Source organism: Anolis sagrei, chromosome 4 (genome assembly GCF_037176765.1).
Source record: "Anolis sagrei isolate rAnoSag1 chromosome 4, rAnoSag1.mat, whole genome shotgun sequence".
In the NCBI taxonomy this organism is placed as follows: Eukaryota; Metazoa; Chordata; class Lepidosauria; order Squamata; family Dactyloidae; genus Anolis; species Anolis sagrei.
Window position 1 is genome coordinate 54361521 of NC_090024.1, and position 13705 is coordinate 54375225.

The 13705-nt window shown below is 37.7% G+C and overlaps 1 protein-coding gene across 5 annotated transcripts in view; it reads left to right on the forward strand.

The window, feature by feature from the left end:
• NOL4 (nucleolar protein 4) overlaps window positions 1–8453 on the forward strand; it is a 157229-nt gene extending 148776 nt beyond the window's left edge. For all 5 annotated transcript variants that reach the window (XM_060775244.2, XM_060775245.2, XM_060775247.2 and 2 more), the window contains 2 exons: window positions 311–491; window positions 6537–8453. In XM_060775244.2, coding sequence (XP_060631227.2) covers window positions 311–491; window positions 6537–6730 — 375 coding nt within the window. In that variant the 3' untranslated portion in view covers window positions 6731–8453. The remainder of the gene's footprint in view (window positions 1–310; window positions 492–6536) is intronic.
• Window positions 8454–13705: the final 5252 nt, after the last annotated feature.

The following is a 13705-nucleotide window of genomic DNA, read 5'->3' on the forward strand; positions in this document are numbered from 1 at the left end:
ATACCCTTATATGTTCCCTACAGAAAGTCAATTTATTCTTAGTAAGGAAGAAATAAAATATCCATAAATGACCACTTCTGTTACAAAAACAACAACAACCTTAAGCCTCCCTTCTTCCCATCAACATTCTTGTCCTTTCCCTGAGTTAGATAGTCATTTTAAAGCCAGTATAAGCTTTTTTCTGCACTTTCTTTAACCTGTATTGAAAGTTGTGTAAGAGAAAGTCTGATAAATAACAAGCTGTTTCTTGCTTCGAAGAGAAAAATAGAGCTGTTATTTGATATTACCCACTAAACCATTGTTTTTGCAGGATGAAACTGCTCCAGCTGAAAAATCATTTAAACAAGAACCCACCCAGGTCACTTACTCAACATCAGCTGTTTCCAGCACACAGGAGGTGTTGTACATAAATGGAAACGGGACCTACAGTTACCATAGTTACAGAGGGTTAGGAGGAGGTTTGCTAAATCTCAGTGATGCTTCTACCAGTGGTGAGTATTTTTTTACTGTCTTTTGCATGTATATTTGCATGGCTAAGTCCCCACTATATTCTGGAAATACTTAGGATGAAAATGCATCTTTTGTTATAGAAAAAAATAGTCAATATATGCAGTATATGTGGGCTTAAATTAAGTACTTTGATACTTAATAGAATAGATGGACACAATTTCTTGATTTAGGTGCATTTTAATAAGCAGGTTTATCTACAATAAAGCAATGCAACCTATCACTGCATAACACTATTAGAGTAAACAAGTAAAATAATGTTAAAATCTTTGTATGCCTTAAAAAACTTTCATTCATGCCAAAATGAAAGCAAACTTGCATTCATTCTGGAAGATAATTAGATTAGTCAGTTCTTGTGGTTTTTTTTCGGGCTATATGGCCATGTTCTAGAGGCATTTCTCCTGACGTTTCGCCTGCATCTATGGCAAGCATCCTCAGAGGTCTGTTGGAATTAGGACAAATGGGTTTATATATCTGTGGAATGGCTGGGGTGGGGCAAGGAGCTCTTCCCTGCTGCAATTAGGTGTGAGTGTTTGGCTAATCACCTTCATTAGCATTTGAAGGCCTGCTTGAACCTGGGAAAACCTGTTGCTGGGAGGTGTTAATCTGTGCCTGGTTTCTTCCTCTCTGTTGTTTAGCTGTTATAATTTTAGAGTTTTTTAATACTGGGAGCCAGATTTTGTTCATTTTCATGGTCTCTTCCTTTCTGTTGAAATTGTCCACATGCTTGTGGATTTCAATGGCTTCTCTGTGTAGTCTGACATGGTGGTTGTTGGTGTGGTCCAGCATTTCTGTGTTTTCAAATAATATGCTGTGTCCAGGCTGGTTCATCAGGTGCTCTGCTATGGCTGACTTCTCTGGTTGAAGTAGTCTGCAGTGCCTTTCATGTTCCTTGATGCGTGTCTGGGCGCTGCGTTTGGTGGTCCCTATGTAGACTTGTCCACAGCTGCATGGTATACGGTAGACTCCTGCAGAGGTGAGAGGATCCCTCTTGTCCTTTGCTGAACGTAGCATTTGTTGGATTTTCTTGGTGGGTTTGTAGATAGTTTGTATGTTGTGTTTCCTCATCAGCTTCCCTATGCGGTCCGTGGTTCCCTTGATGTATGGCAGGAACACTTTTCCTCTGGGTGGATCATCATCTTTACTCTCGTGGTTTGTTCTTGGTCTTGCAGCTCTTCTGATGTCTGAGATGGAATATCCATTGGCCTGGAGAGCCCAGTTGAGGTGGTTCAGTTCATCTTGGAGGAGGTGGGGTTCGCAGATTCTTTTTGCACGGTCTGCCAAGGCTTTGATGGTGCTTCTTTTTTGACTTGGGTGATGGTTGGAGTTTTTATGTAGATATCTATCTGTGTGTGTGGGTTTTCTGTAGACGGTGTGACCCAATTGTTGATCTGGTTTGCGGATGACTAGGACATCTAGAAAAGGCAGTCTTCCTTCATTTTCTTTTTCCATGGTGAACTGGATGTTTGGGTGGATGCTGTTAAGATGGTCCAGGAACCTGTTGAGTTCTTCATCTCCATGGCTCCAAATGGTGAAGGTGTCATCCACATATCTGAACCATATCGTGGGCTTTTTGGTTGCTGTCTCCAGGGCTTGTTCTTCAAAGTGTTCCATGTAGAAGTTAGCTATGACTGGGCTGAGAGGGCTCCCCATAGCTACTCCATCTTTCTGTTCGTAGAATTCATTGTCCCACTGAAAGTAACTGGTGGTGAGGCAATGGTGAAACAGAGCCGTGATGTCTTCTGGGAACCTCTGGTTGATGAGTGCCATGGTGTCTGCTACCGGGACCATGGTAAATAGAGATACCACATCGAAGCTGATCAGTTTGTCGTTTGTATTTAGCTTGAGATTGCTGATTTTTTCTATGAAGTGGGCTGAGTCCTTGATGTAGTGTGTAGTGAGCCCAATATGGCTTTGTAACTGTGCAGCAAGAAATTTTGCTAGGTCGTATGTGGGGGATCCAATGGCACTCACGATGGGTCTGAGTGGGGTGGAGTCCTTATGGATTTTTGGGAGTCCATAAAGCCTGGGTGGATGGGCTTCCGATTTACATAGCTGCTGTCGTATGTCAAAGTTTATTGAGGAGTTTATGATGATCCACCCAGAGGAAAAGTGTTCCTGCCATACATCAAGGGAACCACGGACCGCATAGGGAAGCTGATGAGGAAACACAACATACAAACTATCTACAAACCCACCAAGAAAATCCAACAAATGCTACGTTCAGCAAAGGACAAGAGGGATCCTCTCACCTCTGCAGGAGTCTACCGTATACCATGCAGCTGTGGACAAGTCTACATAGGGACCACCAAACGCAGCGCCCAGACACGCAACAAGGAACATGAAAGGCACTGCAGACTACTTCAACCAGAGAAGTCAGCCATAGCAGAGCACCTGATGAACCAGCCTGGACACAGCATATTATTTGAAAACACAGAAATGCTGGACCACACCAACAACCACCATGTCAGACTACACAGAGAAGCCATTGAAATCCACAAGCATGTGGACAATTTCAACAGAAAGGAAGAGACCATGAAAATGAACAAAATCTGGCTCCCAGTATTAAAAAACTCTAAAATTATAACAGCTAAACAACAGAGAGGAAGAAACCAGGCACAGATTAACACCTCCCAGCAACAGGTTTTCCCAGGTTCAAGCAGGCCTTCAAATGCTAATGAAGGTGATTAGCCAAACACTCACACCTAATTACAGCAGGGAAGAGCTCCTTGCCCCACCCCAGCCATTCCACAGATATATAAACCCATTTGTCCTAATTCCAACAGACCTCTGAGGATGCTTGCCATAGATGCAGGCGAAACGTCAGGAGAAATGCCTCTAGAACATGGCCATATAGCCCGAAAAAACCCACAAGAACTGAGTGATTCCGGCCATGAAAGCCTTCGACAATACATTAATTAGATTAGTGTTTTCTGAACTTCCTAACAAAGAAAGGCTATGGCCTTTGCTAGCTGTGACTAAGGATATTTATGTAAGATATATTCAAACATAAGGGATTACTGGTCTTTCATCTTTGATAATTGATCCAGAACTACTGAAATAAATATGGTCTCAGGTCCAGAAAATATAAAATCATATTGAAAGAAAGATTGCATGACTGTCTTAAAATTGGGAAATTTTTCCAGTTGATATGCAGATGAAATAAAATAGGTTTTCTGTGGGGTACAAAACAGGCTTGGCAATTTTTGTGTGTCGGTTAATTAGAGCCAACTCATTATGAACATTTTGCCCTTTATTTATATTCTTCCAAGGCTCCTGGCCATGTACTATCTCATGTCAGAGAAGACATGATCTGTTCCACAGATGTGTCTCTTTTGCACAAAAAGACTGTAGTCTAATTATATTATATACTAAACACACAGTTAATATTAGATTACAAAGCTGAGAGTCTTGCACAAGGAGGTGGGGAGAAAGGGAAGAAAAGTATGCACGTGTGTTTGTGGTAAATGTATACATTGATATTGCTCAGGAACTCCCCAAAATTCTGAGTGAATCCACAAGTTTCTGTACATTTAAACTCCAATGGGAAAGTTGTTGATATAGAAGAACATTATTTTGTTGCCGGGTGATTGTATACAACAATGAATAATTTCAGTAGTCTTCCCCATGCTATGGGAGAAAATGAATGTTCCTTTGCAGTATTCTTCTTGTAATCAGGAATCCCAGAGTGATGAGAATGAGTTATTATGGATAGAAACACACATTTTGAGTGCAGAATTTTATATAGAAAAATAAGTTTTCTGTTCACAAAACAGTGAAGATTTTGTGCGTAAACTATGTAAGTGTCCTCCACAACACTTTGGGATAAAATTTGAGAGAAAATTGACATGATTCTGAGTAGTGTCTCTCTGAACAATTAGGAAAATGTTTTTTTAAAAAACAAAAACAAATCTTGGAACAAATATGAGCAAATTCCTCTCTATTTCAAAAACTGTTCTTTGCAATATATATTTTCAAGGCAGACAAGTATTAAAGACCCTGCACTTGTTGATCCAATTTGATTGTTCTTTAGAGAGAGAAGGGGTTTACATTGTTAATTGCACCAATAATGTGTTCCATGCTTACGTTTATGTTTGATGTTTTATAGTTTTAATGGTTTTAATCTGCAGTTATATGTTATTGATATGTGATATTCTTATATATTTGAGGCATTGAATTTGCCATTTATTATGTTGTAAACCACTTTGAGTTTGTCCCCCCCCCCCCCCGGGTTGAGAAAAGTATAATAGAAATGCAGATGATAATAACTACTACTATTACTACTACTACATAGATCCTTGCTTGTGTTGGTTACTAGAAACAAACATGGTTTTATGTCTCATCATAGCTGTCTAGGCATCTATCTACATTTTCTATTATTCAAGGTATATATTACTATTATTAATTCTATAGAAAATAGACTGCAATCATCTCAAAGGTTATGTTTGAATTTGCTAGAGCTTGTTGTCTCCAGCAGAGAATTAAGTCTCCAACAGGCTGTCCTATACTAGCAACTGAAGTGGGTTACTGCAGAGATAATTCACATATGGCTCTGCTTCTCATGAGCCATCAGTGCTTTTATCAGTCAAATAAGCAGCTGTATCATATATTTGGCCAGCATTTTAAAATTCTAAGTAATTGATGCTGCCAATGAGTAATTTATGAAGCAATAACTACCTCATGTTAAATCTTGCAAGTCATTTATCCAGCAATGTATTAATGTCAGATTTACTCAGCAGCTAATATGATAAATGAATGTCTACTTCTGGGAGAGGATTCACAGTGCTTGTAGCATTTTCAATGATTTAGTTAAACAAGAATTGCTTACCTTCCAAAAATATGTGATGCCTATGAAAACTTAAATGATTCTATAAACCATAGACAATAACTAGTTACAATATAAAAGACTGAATGTATCACCCTGATGATGGCTAGAGAAATAATATCCTGAGCATGCTGGAAGTTATGTGACAGAGAAATTCTTTGAACATATACACACATATATGGTTTAATTTGCTGCTCTAGAAGCAACTGAAAATCTTTATGTGTGTGACACAGAAAATGCTGGCCCACAAAAGCATGAACAAACTATGGTAGCTAGTGACTTTTGGACCTCTGGGAAGTAGAGTGCAATGTATTTTTGTAGCATATGCTCCCAACTGCACCAAGCAAAATTGCCTAAGTGTGTATGTGCCTTCAAGTGGCCTATGATGACACCCTAAATTTCAGGATTAGAAGATCCAAGAGGCTACATTGAAGATACAAAGGAGCTGAACAATTTCCAAGGCAACTCAGAAATGGATTGCTAGAGTAAATAAGTCCCCTTGCAACAACCTCATAGGCACCACTGATACAATCTCATACCTTATATTGATGCTTTTGGAACACTCCAAGCAATTTATATGACAGCTTCCTGGCAATGTATATATATATATATATATATATATATATATATATATATATATATAGGTCAGGCAGATTATCTGGTGTGGCATTATGCTGTGCTGCCTGACTCTGAATTCAGTGGGAAGGATAACAGAGGTATGGATGTTCTCCATGTCATGTACAGCTTACTTTGATAGTGTTGGGTAGGTAGGAAGTCAGATCAAAATGCAGATCAAATGACTTGAGTGTGTCCCTGGGGCTATCGTACTGATAAGAAAGTTTCTTTTCTAAACCTTCTCTTTCAACTCTGTTGTGTAATCTATCAATGACACTTTTGAAATTAAAAAAATATATAGCTTTGTATAAAGAAGCCATAATATTATGATTGAAATCCATCAAGAAATAGCATCAGCCACAGATTTGCTACCTACCAGATGGTACAGCAGCATAAGGTTGTGCCAAGAGCACCACAAAAATGAAGCTAGCATGATATGAATGTAAAAGCTCAATGAAAAAATATATATAACTGATGAAGTGCTGGTTAATTAAAAGGCTCTTCTGTAGTCATTCTTTGCTAGTGAGTTTGGCCTACTCTTGAACTGGGTTCAGTAAGATCACTGATACGTTTTGTTTGTCATTTCCAGGTCCAACTGATCTCAGTATGAAGAGACAGCTAGCAACCACTTCGGGATCTTCTAGCAGTACCAGCTCTAGACCTCAGTTGAATCCAACTGAAATTAATGCTGTACGGCAACTGGTTGCAGGATACCGAGAATCAGCTGCTTTTTTATTGCGTTCAGCAGATGAACTAGAAAATCTTATTTTGCAGCAGAACTGAGACATGTGATGATCTTGCTGACCTAGTTATATCATATAATTTCCACTAATGACATTTTGATTTCCCAGAGCAAATCTTTTCATTACCGCACAGTCTTGTTGACGAGTTAATTACCATAATGCCACACTGTTCTTGCTGTTCTTGGTGTGTTAGGGTTCTTCAAGCGAACTTGAACCTCCAGAATGTCTGAGGTACCTTACTATATCCAGCCTATTGCTTAATGTGCATTTTGTTCTAGTGTGTCAGCATCAATAACAAAAAGTGGCTAGAAATGTTAACTCGCTCTAACATGGACAGAAACAGAAGATACCTGGGGTTTTTAAATCAGTCCAAAATCCAAGTGCAATATTAGTGGAATGTGCTATTGACTCAGTGAACTCTAAGCTGCATTAAATGGCAAGGTCTTGCCAAATGCCCTGTTGTTAACAGGATGCAATTGCAATGAAAAGGATCTTGTATTTTAAAGAAAATGTAATTTTTATAGAAAAAAAACAAGACAAAAATGTTTTCATTCTAAATTGATCATTTTTACTTTGCTAATTTTTTCACTGATTTTTCAAATAATGTTTTGAGGAGTTATTGTACATCCTCTTTTTTGAAATCTCTTTCCAATCCACATTTATTTTGCAATTAGTACTTTTTTTGATGGTCAGCCCCATTCCCTGGTGGAGCACTCCACAAATATCTGTGAGATGACTTCCAAAGGAAGTAGACACTCATGTCATTTTCACTTTGATTTCATAATGAGTTTCAGTTTTATTACCAATTGGTAAACACATAAGCACTATTTTTAAAAGACATATCATTAATTTTTAAGCGGTTTCCTACAAGCTAGCTCATTGAACTCCAGGATTGCTGCTGCTGTCTTGTACAAGTCCTTCTAGTAGTGAATGGATGTAGATGATTGAATGTGAAGAGGTTGCAAGTGACAATCGGAAAATTTGCACTCTTGTGTGTATTTATTTCTTTTTTGTTTTGTTTTTTAAATGAATATATAACTGAAAAGGGCCATTGACACTTCTGGTGTGATTTTTTAAATGCTAATACTGAACCGTTTTAAAAAAACATGTAAAGGATGCAGCTGCCACTTAAAACAAACCCCCCTTCTCCTGACTTCCCTTACTTCCATTTCTTATTTTATGATGTGAATTATGCATCAAATGTGTTTTTGTTGTGCGCTAAGGAAAACTTATTTTTGTGTAATTAGAGAGAAAAGTATTTGAGTTCATGCTTATTGTAATACCTGTTATGTTGGTTAGCTTTTGTTAAATAACAAGTTCCTTGTGCATTCCTGAATTTGCCTTATTTTGTGTACAATTTTTATGTACTTTGGTTTTTGACAATGAGTTTAAGGCATTGGTGATATTTTCTATCTACTTGTTACATATAGTTTTTCAAGTAATGACTGTGATTGTGACAAAGTAATGTGCACTTTTTCTTGTAACTGTGGACATTGCTATGCTTTTTTCCCTTTAGTGTTTCTAGAATTACTGTTGCTTACAGTTACGTTTTTTAAAAAGACAACTTTTGTGATACTGTTGGTGAAAATCAATGTTAAAAAGCCTATTGAAATGAGTGTTTTGGAGAAACCTAAATACACAAAACCTTTTCTTTTACATTGTGGACACATATGTTCACAAATTTAAATGAAATTTTAAAAAAATGAGGGCTGGGAAAAATCCTCTGTTTTCTTTGAGTAAATAAACAAACATCTGTGTTTCAATATGGGCTTGTGAAACCATGTTTTAGTGTACTCCAAGGTTAATCTTTTCTGAATGCTTCTCCCTTCCACCCTCAATAATGTTTATAATCCAGTATATACAAATTGAACAGGATAGTTTACAAAAAAAATCTATCTGGATACTTCAATAAGCATCCTCGGCAAAAATCTTGCAACGTTGGCTGGCATCCTGTTCAGCAAAACTGAATGTGTGGTTTCAATAGTAGAAGGTAGTTTCCAGCTTTGACAAAGGTGCTCTTGGCATAGGCAACCTCTGGAACTTCATTCAAAGTACAAACACCAGGAAGATAGGTAAGAGATAAGTCTTGTGGATGGAAACAGCCACACAGCACCAAATGAAGTTTTATTTTGGAATTACTGATTCATTATTGCCTAGGACAGCAGGGGTATTTTTGTCACCCAAATTTTAGCTATCTTTCTAAACAAGATTTCATGGATCCAAACATGAAATCAGATTCTAGAGCATATATGTGAAGACCCACCTGGGGGGTGGACCCACCTGGGGGGTATTACTCATGAAAACCTATTGGTCATTACCTGCACAATGTATACATGGAAGTGCCATCCCTGTGTTCCAGTTCACATACTCCCAAGTAAGTGTCATAGGACAGATTGCAGGAAACTTTTATTATTCCTAGGAGGGTTAAATGACAATCGCTGTCTTCATATTTCATAGTGTTGCTCATTTAGTATACTTCTGATAGCAAATTCTTAAGAAGACTTCATTACCTAGAAGTTTACTGGTTCAATTTTGCCAGATCATTTTTGGGAAGGGCAGCCCCTTTACCTAGTTCTGGTGGATTCAGCACCTGTCCCTCCCCTCTTTCAGGATTCATTGGTGAAATAGTTTAATAATGACATATTCTTATCTTTCTCTAAATACATACAAGCAAGTTTATGTTCATTGCCATCTGTTTTAGAAAATTTCACCTTAGGTAGGAACTCTCTTTGTGGCTCATTGTTATTATGAATGCCCTCCAACATAGAAAGAAAAACTTTAACATACTACTGCTTGTTTTCTTCAGTTGCAACAATGTGTACAAGTGGTATGTGATGAAGATTGATTAAGCAACTCTCCCATTATTTAGAATGAACAGTAGTGTCAATTCCATATATCCCATATAAATTCCATATGAAACTGCTTGTTTTTTTTTTTTTTGAGGCTCTTCTTTCTCATATATCCAATCTGCACCTTGTTGATGGAAAGCTTCCCGCCAGCATGGAAATCATCTATCAGACATCTATTTAACCTCAGCAGACTGAAAGCCAAAACCAAGGTCACAACAACATCTGTTATAGAACTCCAATATGCTGCTGATAATGTGGTCTGTGCTCAATAAGAAGACGACCCACAAGCCACTCTAAACGCCTTTGCAGAAGCATACAAAAGGCTGGACATCTCACTGAACATCAAGGAAACCAAAATGATCTTTCAACAGGCACCAGTCAATCCTTCTGCAATGCCAGGAATACAGTTTAATGGCAGAACAATAGAAAATGTTGACCATTTCCACTACCTTGGCAGCTACCTCTCCACAAGAATCAACATCAACACTCAAATACAACACTATCTGAGCTTTGTGAGTGCAGCAGTCTTCCGAATATAGCAGAGAGTGTCCGAGGATCAAGACATTCATGGGGATACCAAGATGCTTGTTTATAAAACTACTGTCCTCCCAACCCTGTTACATACCTGCAAAATGTGAGCCATTTACAGATGTCACACTCAACTCCTGGAACGATTCCATCAGTGTTGCCTCTGAAAAAAATCTGCAAATTTCTTGGGATGACAGTTTGACAAATGTCAGCATGCCAGAAGAAACAAAGACCACCAGCACTGAAATGATGATCCTCCGCCATCAACTCCAATGCACTGGCCATGTTGTCCAAATGCCTTCTCGCAAAGCAGTTATTCTACTCCCAACTGAAGAACAGAAAATGGAAGGTTGGTGGACAGGAAAGGAGATTTAAAGATGGGCTTAAAGCCATCCTTAAAAACTCTGGCATAGATACTGAGAACTGGTAACTTGATTGCTCTAACTGGAAGTCATCTGTTGCCAACAGTGCTGTGGAATTCGAAGAGGCATGAATGGAGGGTAAAAAGGATAAATGTGTCTAGAGGAAGACACATCAAGTCAATCCTGACTGGGATCGCCTTCCATCTGGAAACTGATATCCTCATTGTGGAAGAACATGAGGGTAAAGAATAGGTCTCCACAGTCACCTACAGATTTAGAGGCAAATCCATATGCTTGGAAGGCCATTCTACTCAGACACAAGTGATCGCTGATGATGATGTTCCAATCTACTGAAATGATTTGAATTTCTATAAGAAATAAAGAATATGATCAATAGGAACAAAGTAACATACATGCAGCCAGCAGATGGCAATGATAGATTCCATTTAACAAGGTTCAAATAAAATTCACTGCCTTTGTTTCCTGTTCCTTTTTTGTATGGTATGTTATTTCCCTCCCCATATCTTGATGTTTTTTTTCACTTTGTGGAAGAAAAAAAATCAAGATGTCTAATTATTTGCACTATCGGTTCTCACCAGAATATATTTGGTATGACTGCAGATGAATTTATTCTGTTCCTCTTCTCCTCAGTCACAGTATCTGTCCTGTTGTATCACACTTTATTGTGTCCTTCTGTTGTGCTAACTGCTTAACATCAGTTGGTGCAGCATTTTGGATTGTAGTCTCATGCTGGCAGTCATGAAGTGCCAGTTGTGGATGTGCATTAATAAGACCCCAAACTGATTTGACGGAAAAACCAGAAGCTGAAATCAAGATGCGCACAAAGAAGCCAAGCAAAAATATACTGGAAATTTATATTCTCGTCATAAGTTCTGCTTTAGTTTTGTCATTGAAGGGTAACAGATCCGTCCATCTAAGTTTCTTCCTTAACTGTAATGTTTGAAAGGCAAGAAAACATGCAAAGAGCATGAGGGGGCAATTAACCTAACAGGAGAGGGGGTTTCCATGTGAATTCCTTTTACCCAACATATATTAGATCAGTGCCACTCAAAGTTTATGATAAAGTTTATCATACAATTATTTACTTGTTCGTATTAAATCTCAAATTTTAAAATTAACTTCTACATTTTATCATTTGTTCATAACAGGGCTTCAGGTTCTGGTCTACACTAGTCATTTTTTTATCTTGTTTAAATATTTCAAGCCATAAATTAAAAACTCCATCAAAACCTTCCTTCAAAAGTTATTATTTTGTCTTCATAGTGTATTCTTCAGCATATCTTGCTTGCTTGGTCATTTTTCTTTGCTGATTGTTTCTTCTGATCCGTTCCCATCCTTTCGTATCTAATAAACATTCAGGACTTATTTAAAAACCTAATGTTGTCCTGAACTTTAATTACTTAAAAATGGGACAGGGCATACTACTGTCAGCTATGGAGGAAATCAATCCCCCCTTTTAAATCGAGAAAATAAGAACAGGACTGTGGTTTCAAATCCAGTATCCAGCTTCATAATCTGTATTTGAATTTCAAAGTGAAAATCATGGACTCATAAATTATCAATTTATGAGCTTTTGAGCCTTGCTCTGCTGAACTGAGTAGAAGAACTCTTTAATTGGATACCATAGTATTTTGAGTTTTATCAGATAACCAGTTTTTGGCTTTAAAGCTTGACATCGGATAGCAAAGCAGGTTTTCAAATGACAGGTTCTGGCAAGACTTCACTTCTAAATTAAATTTATAGTGTATGATGTGCAGCTAGCAAGCATAAAACTAAGGAAGTTGTTTTCATTCTGTCCAATGGCCAGTTTTCCCTCCACTTTTCTCAGTATAGAGCAAACTGGGCAGTTTCATGAGTGCAGCTATGGACCTCCTTGTGACATCAGACCGGCATCATAATAGGCAGCATTCTATTGGAACATCTGTGCCCAAGACTTATTGAAGCCAGGAGGAAACAATAGGGATGACTTGGATACTGAAATAATTGTTAATACAAAAGGGGAAGTATCCATGAGAAGACAACAGCATTAACATGTGGATGAGAAGAATCCAAATCATGTGGTGAGAAGCTTGAGCATTCAACATTTTCTTTCTTTGAAACCAGTCTTATGTAACTAAATTGTTTATTTTTTTTAAGAAATGAATTTTATCTGTACCAAATACTACCTACATATATCTAAATTTAAAGGAAGGAGCTTGTTCATGTGATGGAAGGCTGAAGCCAAGCATGGCAGATGGCAGGCATGTGGCACCAGTCCTACAGCATTACTGTAGTTAAACTCTTCTACCTAAATGTTAAAACATGACTCTGTTCTTCCCAAATGTTGGCGGATAGCTACTTCTAAATCATAATTTAAAAAAATCCCAAGTGAATGTTTTTTCTGCACAATATCTATAACTAGTGACACGTACAAAATAATATGGGTTGAGTATACCTTATCCAAAATGCTTGGAACTAAAGGTGTTTTGTGTTTGTTTGTTTTTTTAGATTAAGGAATACATAGTGAGAACAAAGTTTAAACTCAATATTAATTTTCATTTATTCATATTATACACAAAACCTGAAGACAACTTTAAATAATATTGCAGAGGAAACAAAATTGATGTAAGTTGGATTATTAGAAAGTAAAGGTATCACTACCTCAACCACCCATGTGAACAATTTTGGAAGTCCAGACAAGAGAACTATACTATGCTACACTACATTGCTCTGTGCTATGCTATGGCATGCCAATGTATTCTGTTTCTAAATTTTAAGCATTTCTAGATGTTTTCATGTTTTAAGTAATTATAATTTCTCTCTATGTGTGTTTGTGCCTGTGCTATTATGGTAAACCCATGGATTTAATAATAATAATAATAATAATAATAATAATAATAATAATACACCTGGGCCAACCCCATCATTAGATACACTGCTGGAATTGTGAACTGGACACAGGCAGAGCTGGATGATCTGGACAGAAAAACAAGAAAACTGATTACAATCCACTACTCATTACACCCGTGTAGTGATGTCGACAGACTTTACCTGCCCAGAAAATCAGGAGGCAGGGGGGTTCTGCAAGTGAAACAAATGGCAGAAGAAGAGAAACATGCAGTGGCAGATTATGTGAAAGGCAGTCAAGAACCAACATTGAGGGAAGTCAATAGTAGAAAACTGCTTAAAGTGCAATAGACAAAGAGGGAATATCAGAAAAACACAATCCAGAGCAGAAGAGAAAACTGGTGAAAGAAGGCTCTCCATGGACAGTTC